Genomic DNA, 26110 nt, shown 5'->3' on the forward strand with positions numbered 1-26110 from the left:
TGCGCAGGTTCGGCCTCGGAGCCGATGTACTGGTCCAGCTTTATGACCAGCAGCATGCAGCTGGCCCGCGAGTGTCTGAGCCAGAAGCTCACCGATGACCAGGAGTCGTCTCAGCCTTTCGAGGGATTGGAGAAGTTTGCAGAAACAATAGAGACTGGTAAGTGTTTGTGTTTTTAGTGTCAGACTTCACCGTTGTGTCAAAAGAGGTAAAAAGAACTGCTTAATACCACACCAGAATCCTAGAAAAACAGATCAATATTTATTAGAAGACAACATGGCCAACATTAAAAACATCTACAAGGAACAACTCTGCCATCACCGACTGAGGCGTGTAACCTGCACAATATATAGAACATACTATAGTATGGCAACACAGTAACCAGGACAAAGAGATACATATATATTCATGTGATGAATCACAGGTGATGGAACAGGCTAAGATCAGTAAACCATTTTGATATTCTGTCCATATGAAGATAGAGATGGACAATAATTGTCCTGGGGGACAGAGTGGTGGGCACAGTGCCCTTACACTGTATGCCCCTGCATCTAACAAGAAGATCAAAGGTGCAAACAATTGTACATGAAAACCGACATCCCAATTCCTATGTAATCCTTAGAACCCTGTATGTAATAAAGCTGCAAAGTTCCCTATGGAGTAAAGACGGGTAGATCACAGAAAGGAAGGGAGAGAGGATAGCGGCTGGCACCAGGTGGAGGGAAGAGCCCCGGAGAGCTGGGTAGTACCCGGTATCAATGAGGCAGGGATGTCGGTTTTCATGTGCAATTTTTTGCACCTTTGGTGTCCTTGTTAGATGCAGGAGCAGACAGTGTAAGGATACTGTGCCCACCATTCTGTAAGCCTCTGGAAGTATTATTCCCATTCACTGACAGCAAGCAGAGATTATAAAACTAATCACTGACGTTAAGGTGCGACAGGCAATGCGTTGTATTGACGGCCATATGGCACCTCACTGTTATACATCCCCGGCCCTAGGGGATGCATTGCTAGTGTTCACCTTATGTAATATTCCTGCTTGCTGTCAGTGAATAGAAATAATTCATCCAGGAACAACTCGAAGGCATATGGCTCGTACAGACTGATGCCTTCATTTTACCCTACACATTCTATAGGGAAGGGTGGTCCTCTGGATGGAATCCCCTCCTAACATGGCACCCCGTCTGCCGCGTATTGTTAATGTAAGCAGAGGTATTACTATAATCCCGTTTTCATGAGCCGTCTTCTTTCACTGATGTCATTTTACAGTCCTGCGACGAGTCCGCGTCACGTTCATCGACACAGTGTTCAGGATAGAGAACATCCCCGAGAACTCCAAAACCGGATGTGCCCTGGAAATGCGCATCAGCAGGTAGGTGACGGGACGTGTGACGCGCCCCCTGTTGGTAGGCGGTGTAGCTCACCCCCCCGATCCTGTACCCGCAGGACTGTGTATTCTGACGAGACCGTGGATGATCAGTCCGGTATCAACGTCCACAGACCTTCCGCCTTCGCCCATAAAGTCCTGGAGCTGAGCGGGGTCTCCTTCTTCTGGGACGAGTTTGACGCATCGGCGAGATCTTCGCCCGTGTCTTCAACATTGCACGTGGTAACATGTCTTCTGTATCGGCATCTGACAATGCAGAAAGATGGATTATCTGGCGCTTGTTTAAGGGGGATGTCCATTTTTCAGGGCTATATTTTTAAAAAAATGCTGTTTGGACGCCTTCCCCCCCCCCCCCTTCCACAGCTGCTTTACAGTAGTGGGGTCCCTAATTATCACCCATTGGAGTCCATGCCCTGCGTATCGGAGCGGCTGTCAGTCACGGGTTCCCCTCCCCTATACAAGGGCGTTCCGATCGGCTGGCGCTCTGTAAATGACAGGTATTGAATATTGGGCTGTCCGCAGCCACTAACGCATCATATTTATGACCATTCTTCAGGAAACAGAGCCAAAGCTGTCACCGAGCTGGAACCCCAAACCAGTATTTGAACCCCACCCCCAGTTCACAAGGAGTGTAACGGAAGTCGCCCCCTCTGAGCCGGTACAGATCGCCTCTCTGGTTGGCAGGATTGAGCTGGGGCTAATCCTGAAACAGAATGAAGTTCTTCCTGGAGCGAAGGTCAGTGACGATCTAAGACGAAGTTCACACTGTGTTTGGGCCACTATCTGATGTGTACACTCGGTAAGACCATGGCGACCACTGATCTGTCCTCACACCCGTGCACCATAGAGGTCCATTGCAAAAAAAACAAAACTGTATGATCCAGCCAGAGGGGCATAAAGGCACTCCTTTTTGGCCTCCCTCTGGTAATTAGGGGTCTCTGGTAATGTAAGTAGACGCCAGAAGAACTTTTCGTCTTATACATTCAGCTAAATGCGCACTATCCCTAAGCAAATAAAGTGACAAAAAGTGGTGGCGCACCCCCATCCGGGGCCTGACTGGTTGTGCCCTGTGGGACTTAATGGCCTGGCACCCAATGTTACAGCTGAGATCAGATGCCTCATATTCTGGCCAAATAACCCCTTACATGCCACGGTTAAAAGCGTCAGCAGCATCTCGGGGTTTATAGCAGAGGGAGGGACACCAATGGCTTTTACATGGCAGCAATGGGAACTGCAATGACGTGTGCGAGTCTGTCGCTGTCCGCTATGAATATTTGGTGGCCGTGGGAACTGCTATCAGCTGATCGCTGGGGGTCCAGGGTGTGGGACCCTCTCCAATCTTCCATCCATTAAAGATCCAAAGTCGGACGGTGTTTGGTTTTCTGTGCCGTACGGTCACTGATCGCCGCCTCTGCTTCTCTTCAGCTGGACGTGGATGGCCGTGTGGATTCTTTTCACGTCTTCCTTTCTCCCCGACAAGTTCACCTGCTGCTAGACATGTTGTCATCGATCGCTGGGCCAGGTAAGGATTACGTATCGCCCGTGTACTGCGCTCGCATTCCCAAGCCGCAGGATAAGTCTCACATCCACATTGTTATTCCAGGCCTATCCTCTCATTGACCCTTCCGAAAAGCAGCTGTTCATCTTTGTGTGGGGGGCTGCCCTCACCTTAGGGGGCTGCTATCTCCTGTTAATGGGCTTCCAACTAAAATGCTGCATCAGTAGGAGTGTTTATCTAAATCTGTGCAAAAGGGGAATATTATCTGATGCATCAACGCTCGTTGTATCGTCGCAAGCTGCCGCTAATCCTTCATGCTAACATGTAATATCACTGAATACGTCAGGGGTCTGCAACCTGCAGCGCTCCAGCGATTTCAAAACTACAACTTTGTGCTGTCAGGACATGCTGGGAGCTGTAGTTTGACAACAGCTGGAGTCCCAGAGGTTATAGGACCCAGTTGTACATACTCCAGAAAAGCTGAGAGGTTTGCTTTTAAAAAAGGGTTTCTTTAGCCAAATTGTATGTACTGTTGTGCAGCAGTTGCACTTTACGGCTGTTCCGTAACAGATGGTGTAAATGTATTTGAAAGCTCAACATAGAATTCTCAATGATGTTTGTTAATTTGATCAACTTCCCAACCTATGTTTTCCATACATTTCTATATGAGGAAGAGTATCAAAAAGGATAGTGTATTACTGCAACACTTAATTTCCTCCCTGCTGACGTGAGCCATTAATAGATTGATATAGTCAGAGATTGATAGCTGACGTAATGTGAATATCTGTCTACAGAAGCTGGTCTTATTGGTATCTTCTAGCTAGTAAAGTCATGTACTTACAGCAGCATCGGCACTGCTCTACAATGTGAGGTATAACCAGAGGAAAGGGCGCAGCGATGGGTAATAACATATTATTCCAAGGAGACATCCTCTGTGATTGCTGGTCCCTGTAGTTTCTTTACTTCCTCCCTGCTGATGTGAGCCACATATAGTGAGCGACTAATGATTACCTCCCCACTATACGGGCCGTTACTAGAACACTTATTCGTCCCACATTACTGTTCCCAGAAACCTCCAGCCGATTGGGCATGTCCAGAAAAGACCGGAAGAGTCGCCCAATGCAACAAGAAGATGAGATGCGTCTTCAGATGGAGCTGAAACGTTATCTGAGAAAGGAAGACCTGTCTGGAGGGGCTTCTGCCGATCACAGCTTTTATGAAACGGACACCGCAAAGACCCCTTCTAGCCACGGTATGGAGACCGGCACCCCCCTGTGTATCTGGAGCATTTGTTGTGTGCAAGTGTTTTGTCATTTTTTTTTTTTTCCCCCCACCCCATCTAGATGAAGAAGTTTTCTTCTCAATGGCAGATATGGACATGTCACACAGCCTCTCCTCCCTCCCACCCCTCGGAGATCCACCCACTGTGGATTTGGACCTGTCGTTGACTAGCACTTATAACAATTCTCCTGTTGGGTCACCACTAGGGGGCGCTGCGGTAGGTACCGTCCATCTTGCTCCAATACATGCACTTCCTTGTATTGCCAAGTTTTGCAAAATGGGACACCACAACAAAAGCAAAACTGATAATATCTGTGTAAGGCATAAACGCCAACCTCTGATTTACCAGTCGGCCTTATTAGAATATTTGTTTTATTTGCAGGCAGCATGGAGTGACTACCAGGACCACGGTAGATCCGAAGAGTCCGTAGTACAAGGAGCTTCATTCAAACCCAGCGTGCACCAAAATTCCCTTAGAAGAACCTGTAAGTTATAGAAAATATTAAAGTATTCTTTAAAAAATCTACCGAAACCTTGAGGGCATCTTCTTTTTTTTTTCTTTTACTTAAAAGGGATCTGTACTTTTTAACAAACTATCTATTAATAAGTAGTCTAGGTGAATATAAGAAACTTTGTAATATATCTTTATATAAAAAAACTGCTTGTTTCTCCACTTATGAGACACTTTCTACTCTTTGTTCTGCTTCCTGAACTCTCCTTCCACCCCCTATTATACTTTATGGAGTACCATAGTGAGCAAAGTGGGCATAAGGATAAACAGAAAGATCATGCTGAGCTTTCTAACAAGTCTTTTACCCCCCCCCCCCAGCTGGATTCACAGCTACACTGCTCACTGGTGCTGTAAAATGTAATTTATGCTGCTGCTTTTCTGTGTGCTAAAAAAAACGGAATGAAGTAGGAGTCCCTCTTTTTGGGAGACCTCATTAGACCTAGTCTTTTCCCACTCAGCTCATAGTCCAATACAAATTGGGTATGGAGTCTGCATAGGGAAAAAGTGGTGGAGACGCAGAATACAAGTTATATCATGGTATAGTGTAGTTCCTCCTGTGCCCAAATGGGACCGGTTATTCTGAAAAATTGCATGGAAGTATAGTTCCCCATGCATGCATTTTTGCAATAGTTTAATTAAAAATGTTGTCTCTTTTCGGAGGCCTAATGAGTAATCAGTGGGGGTCTTGGGACATGGGCCACCGCCTATCTGCAATCAATTCAATTCCCTTCCAAATGTGAAAAAAAGAGATTGATTGAGATTGCTGAAATAAAGTAAATATCTAAGAGGTTAAAGGATAATTCCCTAGTAATAGTTATTCTCTGTCCATAGGGTAGGGGATAAATTACTGAACTCTTGGAGATCAAGGCACCGAGACCCCAGAAATATGTCTCAGCAGGGTATATGGATAGAGAATAAGTTGTTTTTTGTTTGTTTTTTGAGGGGTGGAGGAGTAACGCTTCCAAAGCTGAACATGTGTCTGTTAAAGGACCTTACTAGGTAATGAACTCCTGTGATCACCGCAGCATCAGCACTGATTCATGTATGTGCTGGGAGGTAGAAGTCACAATATAAGGAAATGGAGGAGAGCGCAGCATAAGGATTTAACTGCCTCCTATGATAGCAAGGAGACCTCCTCAAGGATTGCTGGGACTGGTAGTCCTAACCCAGAGTACAGTATCCTGGATATGTTTCTCCATCGCCACATTGGGGGACACAGGACCATGGGTGTAATGCTGCTGTCACTAGGAGGCTGACACTAAGCTGAGACAAAAAAAGGTTAGCTCTTCCCCTGCAGTATACACCCTCATGCTGGCTTCCAGAGACCCAGTTCAAGCTTAGTGTCCGTAGGAGGCACACTGGAATTTTTTTCTTTAAATCCTTTCTATTTCCGGACGAAGGGGGCGACGGATTCTTTCATGTTCCGTTCTCCACCGAACCAACAACAGGCGAGCACGGGAGTTTCACCTCTCCGTACCCTCTCCTGCGACGCGGGATGCCACTGCCTGAGCTGATTCTAGGGGCGACGGGCCCCTTCAAGGGTCCGATCTCCCCCCTCACTTTACAGACGAGCACTGAAGTATCACCTCCAGTACCCTCTTCTGCAGCCAGGCTCTATTGCCGGACATATGCCCTGCCCACCAGGTTTCACCCTCGGCTGTTCAGAGGCACCTCATCTTGTGGCGTCCGTGCAGCCCCCACTGCATCACCACTGATTATGCGGCTGATGGATGGTGGCGGACGGTTCCCTCTCCACCCCCCTTTTCAGGGGATAGTGGCTTAGAGGCTCCCCAATCCCTGCACCGTCCTTATAACCCCGGGCACTGCTCACCTGGATCTGTGGGCAGCATTATTGGGGTAAGTGCCTCGGGGGGGGGGGGGGGTCACCCGCGGCGGTCGGAGGGCTCCCTTTTAGCAGTGGTACGGGTCCCATAGCCTCCGGCGCGCAGCGGCGTCGCGCCGGGCCGAAGCCGCAAATTTAGTCCCCGGCTTTGGCCTAGCTCGGTTCTTCCGATAGGCTCCGCCCCTTTTTTCGCATCATCGGCGGCGCCGCCCCCCGGTCCTGGCGCTTCTCACTCTCTGCGAGACTTCCTACTTTACTCTCGGTGGCCATCTTGGATCTTCTCCTGCACGCTGCAGCTTCAGATCTTCCTGCCGCAGCTTCTCCACGTGCAGCGCTGCGAACACCGACCTTCTCCAACTCCACCGCTCTTCCTCTCTTCTTGGTGGGACACAGGACCTCGGGTAAGGAGACCACGTCAGGTCCTCCCCAGCAGCGCCGCCCTCACTTTATCTTAGACCCTGCAATCTGTTACACTAGGGTACACCATGTCACAGACAAGGTCTAAAACCTCTAAATTGCATACTACCTTTTTTTCTGCGTGTACCACCTGCCAGGCTCCACTTCCTCGGCCTCAGATTTCCCCCCTCTGCTCAACCTGCGATGCCCCAAGTGCCCAGGAGCCCTCCACCGCCACCGACTCTGGTGTATCTAGTCCCCCCGCGTGGGTCGCCTCTCTGTCTCACTCTGTGGATTTTTTAGCCAATGCTATCAAATCCATTCAGCACCCTCCTGGGGAGCGGGGCAATCCTTTTCTCGGATTAAGAGATCCCTCCGTAGCAGGGGAATCGTCGGCCAGCAGGGGCCGCTCTCTCCAGAAAGAGGCACGGTCATCCAGAAAACGGATCCGTTCTACCTCTCCTGAACACTCCCCACGCCACTCAGCTTCTGGCGGCTCCGCCTCTCGCTCACCCTCGTTAGGGGGTCGTAGCGTTCACGACTCTGAATATGAGTCTGACGTATCCTTAGACCCGGATGCTCCTGAGTTTAGATCTACAGTTGACTCCCTCATTGAGGCTGTCAATCACGCCCTTAAAGTGGACGATAACCCTAATCCTGCTCCGGAACATTCAGTTTCCTTTACTAGAAACAAGCGTTCCCATAAAACGTTCGCCTCTCACCCAGATTTTCTGGATATTGTCAAGCGACACAGGGAGCGCCCGGATAAGCGTGTCATAGGCAAAAAGACCCTGGAATCGAAATATCCTTTTCCCGCAGATCTGGTTAAAGACTGGACGGAATCCCCTTTGGTAGATCCTCCGGTTTCGCGCCTAGCGTCCAATACTCTTTTGTCCGTTCCTAATGGCGCCTCAATTAAAAATCCCACAGAGCGCCAGCTAGATTCCCTAGCTCGCTCAGTGTACGAAGCCTCAGGATCTTCCTTTTCTCCTTCCTTTGCCGCGGCTTGGGTGGCCAAGGCAATGGTTTCCTGGGCAGATGCCCTAGCAAAATCTGTTCACGATCAGGATCTTCCCTCTGAGATGGCGGACCTCGCCAGACAAATTGCCATGGCCGGTGATTATGTAATGTACGCTTCTCTCGATGCAGCAAACTGTGCAGCATCGGCAGCTTCTAATGCCATCACCATCAGAAGGGCTATTTGGCTCAGAGAGTGGCGCGCAGATTCCTCCTCAAAAAAGTTGCTCATTTCTCTCCCTTTTCAGAGTGGGCGTCTTTTTGGAGAAAAACTAGACCAGCTTATCTCCAACGCTACAGGGGGAAAGAGCAAGTTCCTTCCCCAACAGAGGCCCAAGACTACTTTCCAGCGTCAACCATATTTTCGCTTTCGGCCCTTTCGTAGCAGTCCAGCCTGGTCCAATCCTGCCGCCCCTTCCAGATTGGACCGATCCACTCGCTCAGACAGAGACGTTCGTCCCTCTTTTAGGCCAAACCCGTCCTGGCGAGGAAAGCCTAGGCAGCCCAGAACCAGAGGGTCCAGGCCTGCCAGATTCCCTTCGCAATGACTCGCGAACTTGTCCAGGCGACACCTCCAAGGTAGGCGGACGCCTACTTCTTTTTCAGCAAGTCTGGCTCTCCGTCATACACGACGAATGGGTCAGGGATCTGGTGTCGTCTGGCTACAAAATAGAGTTCTCCGCCTCCCCCCCAGCTCGGTTTTTTCCCTCTCGCCTCCCCAGTTCGGGTGCCCAATCTCGCGCACTTCTTTGCGCCATTCATTCCCTCCGCCAGTGCGGGGTCATTGTTCCGGTTCCGGAACACGACCGGTTCAGAGGTTTTTACTCAAATCTCTTCGTCGTGCCAAAAAAGGACGGAACAATGCGTCCCATTTTAGACCTGAAGCTCCTGAACAAGTGCGTAAAGGTACGGCACTTCAGAATGGAATCTCTCCGGTCGGTCATCACCTCAATGGAGAGGGGGGAATTCCTGGCATCAATAGATATCAAGGATGCCTATCTCCATATTCCAATATTCCCGCCTCATCAAAGGTTCCTCCGTTTTGCCATCCTGGACGACCATTTCCAATTCACAGCTTTACCCTTCGGTCTTGCCACGGCGCCCAGGGTTTTCACGAAGGTGATGGCGGCCGTCATGGCAATTCTTCACTCTCGTGGAGTGGTCGTGTTGCCTTACTTAGACGACCTCCTTATAAAGGGTCCGTCTTTTCAGGCCTGCGAGGCAAGCGTCCAGATTACCTTGGATTCGCTTTCGCGCCTGGGTTGGTTGATCAACTGGGAGAAGTCCTCCCCCGTTCCTGCCCGTCGGATCTCCTTTTTGGGAATGATCCTGGACACCTCAAGGGGTCTGGTCTTACTCCCTCGGTCCAAGGCCCGAGAGCTTCAACTTGGAGTTCGGACGCTCTGCCATCCTCATCCCCGTACCATTCGCTTCGCCATGAGGATCCTGGGCAAAATGGTAGCCGTGATGGAAGCGGTCCCTTTCGCCCAACTCCATCTTCGCCCCTTGCAACGGGCTCTATTGGACAACTGGGACAGGAGTCCCTTATCACTCGACCGTCCATGTCCTTTATCTCTGCGGACCAGACAAGCCCTGTTATGGTGGACCCTGGGTCCCTCTCTCCTCCAGGGGAAATCCTTTCTCCCGATCCGATGGTTTGTGGTAACCACCGATGCCAGTCTTCTCGGCTGGGGTGCGGTGTTTCTTCACCACTCTGCCCAGGGTCGCTGGACTCTTCGGGAGTCGAGGCTCCCTATAAACATTCTGGAGATTCGGGCAATCAGGCTCGCCCTGATTCGTTTTCATCCCCTGCTCGCGGGTCACCCGATCCTCCGAATCCATTCGGACAATGTCACAGCGGTGGCTTACATAAACCACCAGGGGGGTACCCGCAGCAGGGCGGCGATGCAGGAAGTCTCACACATCCTTCGTTGGGCCGAAGCCAACCATTCCACCATTTCCGCGGTGCACATTCCAGGCGTCGAAAACTGGGCCGCGGACTTTCTAAGCCGTCAGGGCCTTGCCTCGGGGGAGTGGGAACTTCATCCGGAGGTGTTTCGGCAGATTTGCCTTCGCTGGGGGACCCCGGATGTGGATCTGATGGCGTCCAGGTTGAACGCCAAGGTTCTCAATTTCATTGCACGTTCCCGGGACCCCCTTGCCATCGGAGTGGACGCGCTGATATCCCCGTGGCATCAGTTCCGACTACCTTATGTGTTTCCTCCTCTTCCCTTACTGCCGAAGGTAATCCAGAAGATCAAGACGGAGGGGGTTCCGGTCATCCTGGTCGCGCCGGATTGGCCTCGTCGCGCTTGGTACGCGGAGCTCGTTCAGCTCGTAGCCGACGTTCCCTGGCGCTTACCAGACCGCCCAGATCTTCTTCTTCTTCAGGGGCCGATCTGCCACCAGAACTCAGGGGCCCTACGTTTAACGGCGTGGCTGTTGAAACCTGGATTCTAACTCGAGCCGGTTTCTCTCAGCAGGTCATTCCCACCTTGTTAAGCGCTCGCAAGTCGTCTTCTGCTTCTATCCATCATCGCACCTGGAAAACTTTCTTCTCGTGGTGCAGGCTCCGAGGTCGCCCTCCGCTCGTATTCTCTATTCCTGGCATTTTGGATTTTCTTCAGTCCGGTTTGGACTCCGGCTTGGCTCTGAGTTCCCTCAAAGGTCAGATTTCAGCGTTATCTGTGTTATTCCAACGTAGGATCGCTGCCAACCTTCAAGTTAAAACTTTCATTCAGGGGGTCTCACATGTCGTACCCCCCTACAGAATGCCGTTGGAGACCTGGGATCTCAACTTGGTTCTGGGGGTTCTTCAGGAACCTCCTTTTGAGCCTCTTCAGGACATCCCGCTTACTGTCCTATCCTGGAAGGTTGCCTTCCTTGTGGCCGTAACGTCTATCAGACGGGTCTCAGAATTGGCCGCTTTATCCTGCCGAGCTCCTTTTCTTGCTTTCCACCAGGACAAGGTAGTCCTTCGCCCATCTCCGGATTTTCTCCCTAAGGTGGTGTCCTCTTTTCACCTTAACGAGGACATCATTCTCCCCTCTTTTTGTCCGCAGCCAAAACACAGGGTTGAAAAAGCCCTTCATACTCTGGACATCGTACGGGCCCTTCGGAGGTACATTTCCAGAATGGCTCCTTTCAGAAAATCAGACTCCCTTTTCGTTCTCCCGGAGGGTCACAGAAAGGGTTTGGCTGCGTCTAAAGCCACGATAGCCAGATGGATTCGTTCGGCTATCCAAGAATCCTATCGAGTCAGGGGCAGACCTATCCCGGCGGGGATTAGAGCCCACTCCACTTGGTCGATGGGTGCTTCCTGGGCCATTCGGCACCAGGCTACGGCGGAGCAGGTTTGCAAGGCCGCAACGTGGTCCAGCCTGCATACCTTCACAAGGCACTACAATGTCCACATCCATTCTTCTGCGGACGCGGCTTTTGGCAGACGTGTTCTACAAGCAGCCGTCGCGCATTTGTAAGTCAGATGGTACACGGAGTTGTTGGGTTGTATTGTTTCCCACCCAGGGACTGCTTTTGGACGTCCCATGGTCCTGTGTCCCCCAATGTGGCGATGGAGAAATAGGGATTTTTGTGTGTACTCACCGTAAAATCCTTTTCTCCGAGCCACTCATTGGGGGACACAGCACCCACCCTGTTAGCCTGTTCGGCTCTTTACCGTTTTTCAGTTTATGACTTTCTTTGACATGTTGTACTCTACTGTTTCTTGGTACTTTGTTGTTATTCTCCTACTGCTTTTGCACTGAACTGGGTCTCTGGAAGCCAGCATGAGGGTGTATACTGCAGGGGAGGAGCTAACCTTTTTTTGTCTCAGCTTAGTGTCAGCCTCCTAGTGACAGCAGCATTACACCCATGGTCCTGTGTCCCCCAATGAGTGGCTCGGAGAAAAGGATTTTACGGTGAGTACACACAAAAATCCCTATTTTCTTTGTATTGCAGCACTGCCCAATCGATCGGTCTCGGTGGACGACTCCCGGCCTGAGCTGGTGTTCAGACTTGCTTTGGGCTCGTTGTCTTTCTCTGTCCTTCACATCGACCCTCTGCCTCCGACGGCGAGCACGTCCAGCCCCAATCCGCTCACCCCTCTGTCTCTGAGCTTCTTCACCCGCATTGAGACGCTGGATCCGCAGACCTTTGCACAAAACGACTTTAGCCTTTTCCGCAGTGTTTTTGCAGAAGCGTGCAGGCACGACCACCTCAGGTATGGAGTGTAGCGGGAGGAGCGAGCACTCTGATAATTCAGTGCCGGTCTCATATTCTGACCGGCTCACGTAGAACATGGAAAAGGTTTTGTCGTATCCTATAATGTCAGACTTTCCCAATTTGCGCATTTTTCCTACCAGGTTCATTGGGACACAAATAAAGATCTCCCACGAGCAACGGCAGCGGTCCGGCTCTCGCTGTTACAGCACGGACGTGTGCATCGGTCAGACGGAGCTCCTGGAGTGTCTCTTCCCCAGTGATTCGCAGTCCGCTCCTCCTCAGTACACAGAGGTAAAAACTCCTTATAGCAGTACCATATTACACTTGTGTAGCATCCTCGCCTACGGGGAGGAATACTACTCCTGTTATGCATCTATGGCCACAGTCAGACGGCTGTATAACACGGACGATGATTGCATCACCATGCACGGACTGGCTGGCGGCTCCCCTGACCCGAGCAAGACACTCTATGACCATGCAGATGTTACCCTCGGGTGAGGAGAGCCGCCGGCCGGTCCGGGCGCTGCGATAATCCTCTGTTATACCGCTGTCTATAACGGAGAGTCTAAAAGGATTGATTCTTAGTTGTTCACTTTTGGTGATGGTGTGTTTGTTTTTTGTTTGTTTGTTTGTTTGTTTATAAAATCATTTTTGCATTTGGGTTTCATTAAAAATTTGCTCTGCTTGGTTTTTACAGTCTTTGTTTTCTTTTTTTTTTTTTTTTTTCCTCCTACACATTCAATTTTGATATGGCCTGAGTTCATAAATCAGAGCTGAGAGAAGCAAGGAAAAAGAGAGAAGAGTTGCACGCTCTCCCATTAAACGGTCAGAACGAGCTCACTGATGGATCCTCAGAGAACTCATTCTACAGCCAGCATTAAACAGTGCAACATAAAGACTATTGAAGGCAATTGGGGCAACATTTTTGATGAAACCCAACTACAAAAAATAATTTTTCAGCCAAAATACGTTAACTAATGTGAAAAAAAAATTACCCACACTGCTGCATTTCACAGTAAACCTAATTTAAAAAAAAAAACGTCTGGGGATCATGCATCTCGGGTGGTTAGTCTGATGGAGGTCCCATTTGGCTTCTTCCCAGCCCACTTCCCCATATGTGTGCATGGGAACGGATTGGGTAGGTGCTTCACCCTAGAAACTCCGCCGGACAGACTGAGATTCATTCTCCTCGTGGTTCGGGCAGCATGAGTCTTATCTCGGGTTCCCTTCATCTTCGCTTTTTGGGAAATCAACATACAGCTGTCTGACTGCTGGGAAAACTACAACTCCCATCATGTCTTGCCATTCAGTTTAGATGCATGTATGGCCCTCATAATGAATGGCATAAACATGCGCCAATATCGTCACCGCACCTTCCCCCCCCCCTCCCCCCCCCCCCCAAAAAAATAAATAAATAAAATGCTACCAATGATAATTACCTCACAATGAATGCCCTAAAAATGAATCCCAAAAAACCATGGCAGAATATTGTGTTATGTTTCTTAATATGTGTTAAAGAGAATACAGCTACTTAGCCAGAGGAATAAAACAAAAAGGATGCGGATCGAAGAAGAAGAGAATAAAGAAAATTGCCCCATCATTAAGGGGTTAAATAATTCCATGATGCTCTGCTTGCTTTTAGTGATTAGGAAATATTAGGTGGATGATGACCTGCCCCGAAATATTAGGTGGATGATGACCTGCCCCCCTATTTATGGGCTTATAGACCCCGGGAGCTCAGATAACACCACACAAGCACATAACAATGGCCCTTCTGCCTCTTAATGTAAGTCATGGGCCTTTCTATTCACTGACAGCAAGCGGAGATCTAGGAAACACAAATCTATTAGGATTCCAGTAGTTTTTATTCTGATCACTTGCACAGCTCCATATCTCCCCAGTATCTGGTAGGAACAGCTGCTAGAATTCACTTTTATTCAAGCTCTCAATGTATTTGTTTATTGGCTTTTTTTTTGTATGTTCTCCCTGTGTTTGCGTGGGTTTCCTCTGGGTTCTCCGGTTTCCTCCCACATTCCAAAGACATACTGATAGGGAATTTAGATTGCGAGCCCCAATGGGGACAGCGATGATAATGTGTGCAAACTGTAAATCGCTGTGGAATAGGTTAGCGCTATATAAAAATAAAGATTATTATTTTTATTTTTTGCCTTTGTTTTTTTACAGCTGCTAAAATTTACCCTGGATTCAGATCCGGACCGTCGGTCGTCACCATGTGTCCACTTGCACTACAAGCATTCTGAGAACCGGGGGGCACAGGTGAGATGCTTGGTTTTTGGTGGATTCTCACAGGTTGTCCAAAACCGCATGGATAATGGAAAACCTCTACATACGGCATCTCTGCTTCCGAGCTATCGGGGGCTTCACCCATTATGACCAGAGCACGATCATAATAATTATACACTATTTGGAGAGAAATATGTGCCCCCTCATCTGCCTTTAGAAGCTTTTCTCACCTCCCATCCTACGACCATACGTTTGTGGGGTCAGACACTGATGTTGGGTGGTCTGGGCTCATAATCTCTGGGGCTGAGGTCCAAGCGCTGTGCAACCGCTCATGTCCTCACCCTCCATGTCTGTATGGACCTCATGCTCTGGGCACAGTCAAGGGGAACAGAAAAGGACGAATCCCAAACTGTTCCTACAAAGCTGGAAGTGATAATTGTCCACAGTGTCATGTGCTGAAGATTAAGATTTTCCTTCACTGGAGCTGAAGGTCTGAGGCTGCCCCCTGATAACATCCCATAGCATTATCCTCCTCCACCATCTGTACTGGGGGCACAATGCAGCAGTCAGGGGGTAACGTCCTCCTGGAATCACCAAACCCAGACTCCTCCATCACAGAAGTGTCATCCGTCACTGCACAGGACATGTCTCCTCCAGAGTCCAGTGGTGGCTGCTTTACACCACTCCATCCGATGCTCGGCATTGTGCTTGGTGATGTAAGGTGGCATGCGTCTGCTCGGCCATGAAGCTCCCGGTGGGGGCGCAGTGTTTGTGCTGATACCAGAGGAGATCTGGCCTCTGCAGTTATGGGGTGGACAGAGCGTTGACTTTTCTGCCATCTGCTCTTCAGCGCTCAGCCCCCTGCTCTGTAATGTGACAGGGTCTCCACATCTAGCTGAGCTGCTGCGGTTCCTTCCACTTCTCAATAATATCAGTCCCAGGTGGTGTTATCATAGGGATGAGAATATCCGGGCACAATCCAGGTGTTCATCCCTCTCCTCGGTGTAGCTGAGCTCCTTTGGACCCTGCCTGCAGTATATCGCTCTGTGGTTAGGTTTGCGTTGTATGAGTATAAGGCCCGGTCTGCAGTAACACCTTGTCTTTTCTATAGGGCAGCTCTGGGCGGCTGAGTTCCCTCCCGCAGAGGTCAGAGCTGCTCGTCCACCTGACGGCTGCCTCCTGTGAGCTCGATATCACCATTGTAGATAGACTGAATTCACTGCTGCAGGCTCAGAAGTTGGGAACCGTAGAAATGATGACGTCTCATCTCTTTACGTCTTACAACAAGCACATTAGTCTGGTGAGTGTGTGTATATGTAGCCAGGCAAGGAAGAAGACCACAGGTTGTGGATCAGAAGAAAAAAAAATGCAAAACCACAACGGCAAGTGGTTAACTAATGCTGTAGTGTCATGTGGTCCATACTTTATTAATATGGCATCTTGTACAATTTATTTTTAACTTTCTTTTTTTTTCTTCCAGCACAAAGATTTTCCAGAGGTCCTTCTGGATGACTCCCGATCTCCAGCAAACACGAGGATCTCCGTGCTGGTCTCCGCACCATCGCTCCATCTTGCCGTGCGCTTCCCAATTCCGGACCTCAGATCAGACCAGGAGCGAGGTCCTTGGTTCAAGAAATCCCTCCAAAAAGAAGTCTTGCATTTAAACTTTTCAGATGCGGAGTTTAAGACTGAGGTGCTTGGCGGCTGCTCCCCAGAACAATTAAAGCTGGAGTTCACATTCAAGGAGTTAACTGGTGAGTGGCCGCAGTAGAGAATCCAATGAGCAGCAACCGGTCTACCGGTACTGATAAGTCTATCCCTGCTTCACTCTGTGTCTTCTCCAGGGGCCTTCCAGGAGGAGAGTGACGGCCCACAGACCCTTTTCATAAGGGTGGTGAAGAAGAGCGATGAAGTTGATGGAGACATGACCACATCAGACAACTTTGACTGGCCGAGGTCCGTCCTCATTATGTGTTGTATTCGGGAAAATACATGTTTCATTACTTATCCTGTATTATATTCCAGAGCTGCACTCACTATTCTGCTGGTGGAGTCACTGTGTGCATACATTACTGATCCTGTGTTACATCCTGTATTATACTCCAGAGCAGCACTCACTATTCTGCTGGTGGAGTCACTGTGTACATACATTACATTACAGGTCCTGTACTGATCCTGAGTTACATCCTGTATTACACTCCAGAGCTGCACTCACTATTCTGCTGGTGCAGTCACTATGTACATACATTACTGATCCTGAGTTACATCCTGTATTATACTCCAGAGCTGCACTCACTATTGTGCTGGTGCAGTCACTGTGTACATACATTACATTACTGATCCTGAGTTACATCCTGTATTATATTCCAGGGCTGCACTCACTATTCTGCTGGTGCAGTCACTGTGTACATACATTACATTACATTACTGATCCTGAGTTACATCCTGTATTATACTCCAGAGCTGCACTCACTATTCTGCTGGTGCAGTCACTGTGTACAAACATTACATTACTGATCCTGTACTGATCCTGAGTTAAATCCTGTATTATACCCCAGGGCTGCACTCAATATTCTGCTGGAGCAGTTGCTGTGTACGTTTTTCCTGCACTGATCCTGTGACATATTAGCGATGTACAGGTTTACAGCCTACTTATGGTTTCTATTCACTGTCAGCATGCAGTGGTCTTGATAATGGTGAGGAATAGAGATGGGCTGACACCTGGATGTTCAGGTTTGGCAAGTGGGGTTCACATTTGTCTGGTTCATGTCACCTTTGTATTGTCCTGTGACATCAAGCCCACGGATTAGTAATGGAGAGGCGTCTATAAGACAGATATCCATTACTAATCCTATAGTTATATGATAAATAAAGACACGGCCAGAATAAAGTCCTTTATTAGAAGTAAAACAAAACACAGTTTTCCTTTTTTATTTAAAAATAACAAATACAGTTATATTCACCTAACGCCTAATTCCCCAACGCCCTCATTCTCCTGTAATAAAACTAAAATAAAAAAACAACAATATACCATACTTGTTCGTCGTTCTGTCCTACGCCGTAATGCATGTCTGGGGGAAAAACTGTTTTCAACCTGGACGGTGCCAAGATGCAACCGTCCAGGCTGAGAACCACTGGTGAATGAGCTGCTGTGAGTGCAGCCTCAGTGATCGGGGGTGACATCATCGAGGTTACCTCCAGTCACTGAGGCTGCTTTCCCAGCCAGGCTTAGCTGCGGTGAGATCCCCTCTAGCACCATGAGAAAAAGCAGTAGTCCCATCAGCTGACACCAGTGACCGGAGGTAAACCTCATACCTCCGATCACAGCTGAGTGCGCACGTTGTCTTCTGACAGCGTGGGAACTGCGGCTCTGACTGGTGGGGATGATTTCACCGGCGATCAGAAGAGGTGTTTGCCGCACTGTCATGCACATGACGGCGTGACAGCCACCCGTTCAGGCAGCCGACCCCATATACTTCCTGGTGAAGTCTGTGCCCGTGCCTGAACTGTAGGTGTTTGGTACCGACGCTGAACTTTACTGTCTCTAATGAGGAATCAACATTTGGAGTCTTATTAGAAACTCGTGGAACTCTTTATATTGTAGAGATTTATCTGCGGCCATTTTCTCGTCCTTTCCTGTAAACCTTGTGTGTCCGTCCTCAGGATTGTGCTGAGAATCAATCCCATCGCCGTGCACTCCATCCTGGAGCGAGTGTCTGCTGAGGAGGATGATGAGGGTGATGGAAGGTTTCAGGAGGATGATGAAGGAACTTCCCACTCTCTTAAAGACGTGTGCGACTTCAGACGTCCAAAGCCGTCACCGTTCTCCTCTCGGAGGGTCATGTTTGAAAATGAAGAGGTATGTGAAGGCATAAAGTGGGACTCTCGGGACTCGCCCCTTTCTGAGAGCACATGCACCTGCATCCTACAAGTGAGGGGTCCGCCATCAGACCTTCTGTTCAGGGCAGGGGGCGACTCTTCTGTCAGTGTCATCCTTTTGCAGATGGTGATGCCTGGAGACGCCATAGAAATGACTGAGTTCCAGGAGAAAGCCATCAGTAATTCCCACTATGTGCTGGAGCTGACGCTGCCCAGCGTCTCCCTGATGCTGCCGAACAAGGTCTTCTACGAGAAGCTCTACAACAGGTGATTCCGAGGGTTCCTGGGATCCATCACACAAAATGTTCTCTGGTTTAAAGGTTTATGAAAAGTTTTCCCACTTTTTAGTTAGCTACTGGCACTGACTGGCCGATCAGGAGCTGTCCGTCGTTGGCCAACACCTCTGTATAAATCTGGCATCTCAGTGCCTAAGGGGTTAAATGTGATTATTTATTATAAGTGAAATTCCTTTAATCCGGCATCGCCTATAATGAGAACGAACCAACCGTTTGGTTATACCGTTGTGGTCGATTTTGCAGTTCCGGCCGTGTCGCTGCGTCGTCCTCGCTGTTGCTGATCATGCATCTCTTTTTCAGGATCAGTAACGACTTGCTGCTCTGGGAGCCCACCGCCCCGTCGCCGGTCGAGACCTTTGAGAACTTGTCCTATGGTATCGGCCTGTCGGTGGCGAGCCAGCTCATTAACACTTTCAGCAAAGACTCCATCGGAGCATTTAAGTCCACGCTTCATTACGGTGAGTGTTTCCCAAGTATAGGAGCAGTGGACGGCGGAGTGGATTTACATGGGTCCTCTGCTCATCATAGACCCCTCTGTGGCTGCTTCGGGGGCTGCTGGTGCTTTTACAGTGGCAGCCAGTTCTCCCTCACCTGCCGCACGTGTATTAAGTTGCCCCAGGACGTGGTTTCTTTCGTTTGCACTGTAGGAGTGAAATCCTACATGACGGAAAGGTTGCAGTTTAGATTTTGCGTTAAAGGGATTGTGCGGCATGTGTGTATATCAGATGGGGCTCCCGTGACGGCTGGATGCACTATGTATGGAACCAGATCAGGACGTCTCCGTACACGGTGTGGTGGCCGTTCTACAGCTTGGCTCACATTCACTTTGTAGCGGCCGTTCTTGGGCACTGCAGCCCGGTTTCCACTCAAGTGAATGGAGCTGTTCTGTTCCATGGGCCCAGTAACAGCTGATCTGTGGGGGTGTTGGCTATCAGACCCCCTCCACACTGATACCGACGACCTAAATCCTGAACAATCCCTTTAATGCTGCGTTTTTACCTAAGCGATGATTCTTCGCAGATGAAGACAGCGGCTCAGAAGAAGAGACCCTACAATACGATTACATCCTGGACTCCAACTACCACAGTCGGAGAAAGCGGAAACTTGAATGTCCGAGCAAACAGTCCCAGAGCTTCCTGTCCATCCTGGTGAACGTGAACCATGGCCTGGCATCCATATTCACAGATGTCAAGGTTTGAGAAGGCGCTCAGTCATTTATATTATTTTATAGGAAGAAGAATAATCTATATATGGTTCCTCACATTGGGGGAAGTCCTAGGTTGCACCCCTGCCATTCCACACTGATTTATCTACTTTTATATGGTGATTTGGGTAAAGCGCTATTGGTTATAACCAGATTTCCATCACCTTGCAGCAGTCAGATGGGCGAGTAGTGAAGGACAAGCACGGAGAGCTGTGGCTGGAGTTCACCAGCGGGTCTCTCTTCACGGTGACGAAATATGAAGGACTGGAGGACAAGCACTTCTTATGTCTCCACGCCAGCAGCCTGAGCCTGTACCATCAAGGTAACCTGGCCCCCCATTGTAGTTATGGAATATGCCGCCCTCGTGTGCGGGTAGCGGTGCCCCGCAGCGGCCCCTCTGTACCACACAGCAGTGTCGCAGGCCTTCCATACCTATACCATCTCTCGGATAGGTGTTGTAGATGGCGTCGTGGTTTCTGCGGACCTCAGGCTGCCCAGCCTGCCCCAGCCGCACTGGTTGGAGCCGACCATTTATCCCTCTGGAGAAGATGGCAGTCATCGTGCGTCTAGTAACGGCGTGGGAATGGACACCATGAGCATGCTGACCGTGGCGGTGAAAATCCAGTCCGAGAAATCCGACAGGAACACCAAGGTCTCTTGTTGAGTTCCAGAGTTTACGGTTTGATATATTGTTGTCCTCATCAAGTGTCTGAACGTTTAATTTCAATTTTTGAAGATCCATAACTGTCAGTGTGTGAAAACCTATGTAGAATCAAAGGATAACAATTAGAGTTGGGTAAAACGATCTCCAGGACTCTGGTCAGTTGGGCACATTGGTCTCTGGAGCCCCCTGAAACGCCCCCTACCTGCCAGTATGACCTGCACCTATTCTGATCAGTAGGTCTTGAGAAGACTCTCATGACACCGTGCCGAGCCTAGTAATATGGGGAGGCATCAGGGGTGTCGGCCGAGGTGTGCAGACTACTGACGTGGCCGCCGGAGCAGATCATGAGACTTGTTTTGCTCAGCTTTAGTACCGACCCATCCTGATGTGCTCGCCCGCCATTCCTCCTAGAACCAAAGTAAACGCATAGCCGCGTGAAAGACAATTCTGGTGCACGCTCCCATCTTCCCACGTGCAGGAACGTGGTGCAGTTGATCTTCAGCAGCGGCCTGCCATCTCTGCTCCTTCCATTCTCCAATCACAGTCCCAGCACCAAAATCTCTATGAAACATTGTTCTAATGTAACCAAGCCAAGAAACCATTGCAAGGAAATACATGGAGCCACCGCCTTCTATATGGTCAGAATGTATCCCAAACTTTACTTAGTCATTGATAAAATGTCAAAATCAGGTGACGGTAGTGGTGGGAAAGAAGCGGATTTACAGAGGAGCAGTAAATGGATGCACCTCATAGATGTCTACAGGGTATGGAACATGATAGGACATCCAGAGTAGTACAGCAATGTGGCCAGTAGATGGCACCAACACACAGCTGGAAAAAGTACAACAGTAAGAGCAAGTGGCAAAGAAATGGAATAATGTGAGAAGTCACAGATCCGATTGCTGCAGAGACCATGGGGAGACGTAATTATTAACACTGGACCCCTCCTGCCACAGAGCTGCATAGTCTGCGTTGTTCAAGGGCTTGTCTGTCCTGGACTGTCCACACGTCTGTTGTATGTGGATGCAGGCAGAATAGCAAGGTGGCAAAGGCCGGCCTATGCTTTCTGCAGAGGTGGGGGGGCCAAAGGATGGGATAGAGGCCTGTTTCTGCAATCTGGTTCAGGTGCTTAGGTGCAAAGCCAGTGCTTTGTGTGTGTGGGTGGAGGGTAGGCTGAAAACAATATTATTTGTGCAGATTTTGCTGTTGCATTTGCCATGAATTTAGCCTGACTTAATTGAAACACCAGCGATCTTTTAAGTGATGGCATAGTCTCCCTGCAGCCACCAGTAGAGGGAGCTGCCTGCATACTGGGATATTAAGGTCAATGTGCATGCGCTGGGCTTCCTCTAGTGGTGGCTGCAGGTATTACACATCGATCTATGCTGGGTATTTGGAGCTCTGTATCAGAATAACACCTTTCTGACCACAATAAAGATATGTGAAGTTCTGACTTTGTTTTTCACCATCTTTAGATGAGTAAGGAATGGTGTCTGGGGGCTGTAGACTATATACAGTGTATTCCTGAATCCTTCTTTGTCTATTTCCAGGAATTCCTTGTTGCCGTGGGACTGCGAGGGGCGACTCTGAAACACCGGGTTCTTCAGTCAGAGCACACGTGGCATGAGCAGGTCACCTTTATCTTGTCTGATTAATATGGCTGCATTTAAAGGGACTGAATATTGGTAGAACCGGCCCATACTGATCAAATTATGTGTTTGTATGTGCTTTGTAGATATTACAGTTCCTGAATATTTCGGATGAGCCCGTTTTGGGCTATAGCCCTCCTACCTCCATCACCACCTTCCATGTTCACCTCTGGAGCTGTGCTTTGGATTACAGGTAATGAACCTCATCACACACAACTGAGCCGCCATAGAGCTGTGAGCTCAGCCCTCTCTGTATGGTGCAGGCGGCGGCTGTGCTATACAGCTGGCACCCGAGAGCAACCCCTGTGATCAGTGCCAGACCCAATCACGGCAGCCTAACCTCTGCGCTGCAGCTGTCAATCATGGCTGTGGCATTGAAGAGGATAGAAATGAAAAATAAAAAATCGAGAAGTGTCTGCATTTCTCAGGGGTTAATGGATCCCGACGTGTCCTGATCCGTCCCGTCTTTCGCAGGCCTCTGTACTTGCCGATAAGAGCGCTGCTGACGGTGGAGACGTTCAGCATTTCCTGCAGCGTTGCTCTGGATAAATCCTCCTCCAGTCTCCGGTAAGGACCTGTCCATGGATCCCCTTCTCTGACCCAGCTGCGGTGGTCCACTCTATGCCGGAGATTCTCAGCACGATGACTCCTTCACCTCCTCTCATTTTTAGGATAATCCTGGACGAGGCGGCCCTGCATTTATCGGACCGGTGTAACGCCGTGTCAGTCAACCTGAGCCGAGGTGAGAGTGATAATTGCACGGACGGCCTGAGATAACGATCATCCGATCCTTTAAGCCCCAAGATGTGGAAACGTCTTATTTAGTACTCCATCCGGTCTTAGTTTCTGCACCTTGCTAATGTATGTGTGCCTCCATTTTGTATCCTTTCCATGATGTTTTCTTGTGGTCACTTTCTTCGTTTACCGTAATGGGAGTGCACATAATCCCCTTCCAAAGTATCCAGAGAAAAATTTAAAAAAATCCTTCCCGGATCAGCATCGTTGGCACCGTCTCGAACTGCTGCAGCCAATCGTCAGCTTGTGATTGACTGCAGGCTACACAACTTCGTCACGACTGCGCTGACATTGCTGGAACTGTGTGGGTCCTGCAGGAGAGCACATTTTTACTTTTATCTGGGGGCACATAAGCATTTCAGACGGCGGTGTGAGACCCGGTGACATTTTACAGCCTTTGGTGGTGGGGAAAGAGTTTTCATTCACTGACAGCAGGCAGAGATATTAACACAAGGGTGAGGAGGAGTAGTCAGTCTTTTCGTTGACACTTTTGTTTTTTGTTTTCCAGATTACGTCCGTGTTCTGGACATGGGGCTACTAGAACTGACGATACTGGCGGTAAAGTTTGGAGAAGAGGTAACCTTCTCTGCATATATGGTGGCTGCCACTGTGTATGTGACCTGGGGGGCATTTGTCAGACCCCCGGCCGCCATGTAAACCCATCCACAACCTGGGTACTGGTTGGGTGATAGGAGGGAAAGGGTTCCCTTTAAGGGGGTTGGCAGCCATGATGACAGGCGACTCCGATCCCGGCCTTTTGGCTGGAGGCTACGCCGGACTTCGGTGCTTTTGCTTTCCTACAAATGGAGAATCTTCTCCATCCACGGTAATGATCTTTATGCCCGGCGTTAACTCCTTGTCCTCCGTTCTAGCAGAACAGACCGCGTTTCGAGATGTACTGCTCCAGCGACGTGATCCATATCAGGACATGCTCCGACTCCTGCGCTGCGCTCATGAACCTCATCCAGTACATCGCCAGCTACGGAGATCTGCACCCGCCCGCGAGACCCCACACTTCACCCGGAGCTCAGAAGAAAGCCAAAAAGGTCAAAAGACAACGTGTCAATTTGTTATGGGGGCAGGTCTCGGAGATGAAGGGTTTCCTATAACTTCTAGTTATGTTGCAGACTGATGCATCTACTGGTCCCGGAGCCCGGGGGCCAATGCTGGCCGAGGAAGAGCAGCAGATCCTGCGGGATCTAATGAGCGACGCCATGGAAGACACAGATATTTACCAAGATGCTGCACCAGCAGGATCACAGCTGAACGGTAACGCAGAAAATATGACATCAAGTGTGAGACTAAGGGGACGGTACTGGCCGAAGTCTGCTATGGAGCCTTACTGTGTAACCAGAAGCGGGTCTCATGTCTATGCTAAATACGCCCTTTAATGGGTTGACACATGACACATTGCTCTGTAGGGGAGCTGTATACACAAAACGGAAGATTATTATTTTCTTTCTTTAGTCAAGGCCATTTCCAAACTGGTGTAATCTTTATTTTCAATGCTTTGGAAAAGGGGGTGTTTGCTGTAATCGGGGGCTCTGACCATGTGACCTACATTTCTCAGGTGCCTTTGACGGCCGATCCAGTCTGCAGAAGGCGCCCTGCTCCGACCTTTTTTTGTTTCCTGATGAAAGTGGTACTCTGTCTGAAGAATCCAGTCCCACGTTCATGACTGCGACGCCGCATCTTATACGTGACGCTATTCTCGATGCTCCACTGGAAAGCGACGACTTCTGCATCCTGTACGCGCCCAAGACGCCAGTCTCAGTAAGTCCTCTGCACTCCTTACAACGTATGCCTGCCAGCAATTTATGCGAGATGTAAACAATAACACCCAAAATATTTCACCATGTAGTGATCTGTGCTCCACCTGTCATTCAGCTGGAAAGGACTCTCTGTGCTCCTGCCATCTCACACTCATCAGTATCCGGGTTACTCTTGGCATCACTGATTGGCTGACCGCAGCAGGGCATATCCTATCACAACACTCCTTGCAAAGTCCTTTTTAGCTGGATGACACACACCACAACCCCTTTCACTTTCCTTCCAAATTCTGTAAGCCTGAGCCGCTCCGATCGTCCATGCGATATCGCTCCGTGTTTCAGGATAAGAACGAGGAGCCATCGGTGAAGAAACTCGTCGATGACGACATCGTGATTAAGGACAACTATTTCTGCTCTCCTGGGAGAAAGTCTGACACCAGTAAAGCCCCCCTACACTTTCCAGTCCCGGTGGTCCGATATGTGGTAAAAGAAGTCTCCCTAGTATGGCATCTGTATGGGGGTAAAGACTTTGGGAATGCTGCATCTTGTAGTTCCCCTGCAAAACATTACATGTAAGTATTTTGGGTGCAGTTATGTTTTTTTTTTTTTTTTACAAGTTCCATAGAGACTTAGAATTATTAGTTCGGGAGGTGGAAACTACCGCAAAATAGTGATTCTGCATCGCTGACGGTATTAGTCCTTGTGCCATAATGGAGCCATTGATTGATTTGTGCTCAGGAGTCCGCACAGCTCGCCATCGAGTACTCCGACCAGGAGGAACAGCAGCGTGGTCCGCGGGGGCCGGGGGAGAAATCAAGATTTATTGATGGAGATCCAGCTGACCAAGGTACGGCAATGTGTGCATACAGGGGCTTCGTCTGCGTGCAGTTTCTGTGTTCTCTCTTCACTTCAAGTCTGAGTTCTCCAGGATGCTGGGAGTTGTAGTACTGCAGCAGACAAGTTCTGCTTTAACCCCTTAGTGACGGAGCCAAATTTTTTAAAATCTGACCAGTGTCGCTTTATGTGGTAATAACTCTGCAATGCTTCAACAAATCCCAGTGATTTTGAGATTGTTTTTTCATGACACATTATACTTTATGATAATGGTAAATTTAGGTCAATATGTTTTGTGTTTATTCATAAAAAATATAAACAAATTGAGAAAAATGTTAAAAAATTTGCAATTTTCTAAATTTGAATGATTATCCCTTTAATCCAGATGGCCATACCACAGCAAACCATTAATAACGTTTCCCCCATGTCAGCTTTACATCAGGACCATTTGTAAAATGTTATTTTATTTTGTTAGCATTTTAGGAGGTTTAAAATTGTAGCAGCAATTTTTCATTTTTTCAAGGTAATGTATTAAATTTATTTTTTTGGGGACCTATCCATGTTTGAAGTGCCTTTAGGGGTCCCATATATTGGGAAACCCCCAAACGTGATTCCATTTTAAAA

At 49.0% G+C, this 26110-nt stretch overlaps 1 protein-coding gene across 2 annotated transcripts in view; it reads left to right on the forward strand.

Moving 5' to 3' along the window:
- Positions 1–26110, forward strand: part of ATG2B (autophagy related 2B) — a 90812-nt gene that overhangs the window by 7380 nt on the left and 57322 nt on the right. The window contains exons 4-33 of one of the 2 annotated variants that reach the window (XM_077267366.1): positions 8–157; positions 1268–1370; positions 1445–1607; positions 1942–2121; positions 2811–2907; positions 3953–4135; positions 4227–4381; positions 4547–4649; positions 11889–12150; positions 12293–12443; positions 14337–14429; positions 15508–15696; positions 15877–16150; positions 16241–16352; positions 18060–18255; positions 18400–18542; positions 18872–19029; positions 19592–19764; positions 19947–20097; positions 20228–20427; positions 21990–22070; positions 22175–22281; positions 22563–22655; positions 22760–22830; positions 23392–23459; positions 23759–23929; positions 24011–24152; positions 24454–24656; positions 24995–25224; positions 25391–25499. In XM_077267366.1, coding sequence (XP_077123481.1) covers positions 8–157; positions 1268–1370; positions 1445–1607; positions 1942–2121; positions 2811–2907; positions 3953–4135; positions 4227–4381; positions 4547–4649; positions 11889–12150; positions 12293–12443; positions 14337–14429; positions 15508–15696; positions 15877–16150; positions 16241–16352; positions 18060–18255; positions 18400–18542; positions 18872–19029; positions 19592–19764; positions 19947–20097; positions 20228–20427; positions 21990–22070; positions 22175–22281; positions 22563–22655; positions 22760–22830; positions 23392–23459; positions 23759–23929; positions 24011–24152; positions 24454–24656; positions 24995–25224; positions 25391–25499 — 4511 coding nt within the window. Of the gene's footprint in view, positions 1–7; positions 158–1267; positions 1371–1444; positions 1608–1941; positions 2122–2810; positions 2908–3952; positions 4136–4226; positions 4382–4546; positions 4650–11888; positions 12151–12292; positions 12444–14336; positions 14430–15507; positions 15697–15876; positions 16151–16240; positions 16353–18059; positions 18256–18399; positions 18543–18871; positions 19030–19591; positions 19765–19946; positions 20098–20227; positions 20428–21989; positions 22071–22174; positions 22282–22562; positions 22656–22759; positions 22831–23391; positions 23460–23755; positions 23930–24010; positions 24153–24453; positions 24657–24994; positions 25225–25390; positions 25500–26110 lie in introns of both variants that reach the window. The other variant, XM_077267365.1, reaches the window with a different exon arrangement.

The sequence above is a fragment of the Ranitomeya variabilis genome, chromosome 1, assembly GCF_051348905.1.
Source record: "Ranitomeya variabilis isolate aRanVar5 chromosome 1, aRanVar5.hap1, whole genome shotgun sequence".
Classification (NCBI taxonomy): domain Eukaryota; kingdom Metazoa; phylum Chordata; class Amphibia; order Anura; family Dendrobatidae; genus Ranitomeya; species Ranitomeya variabilis.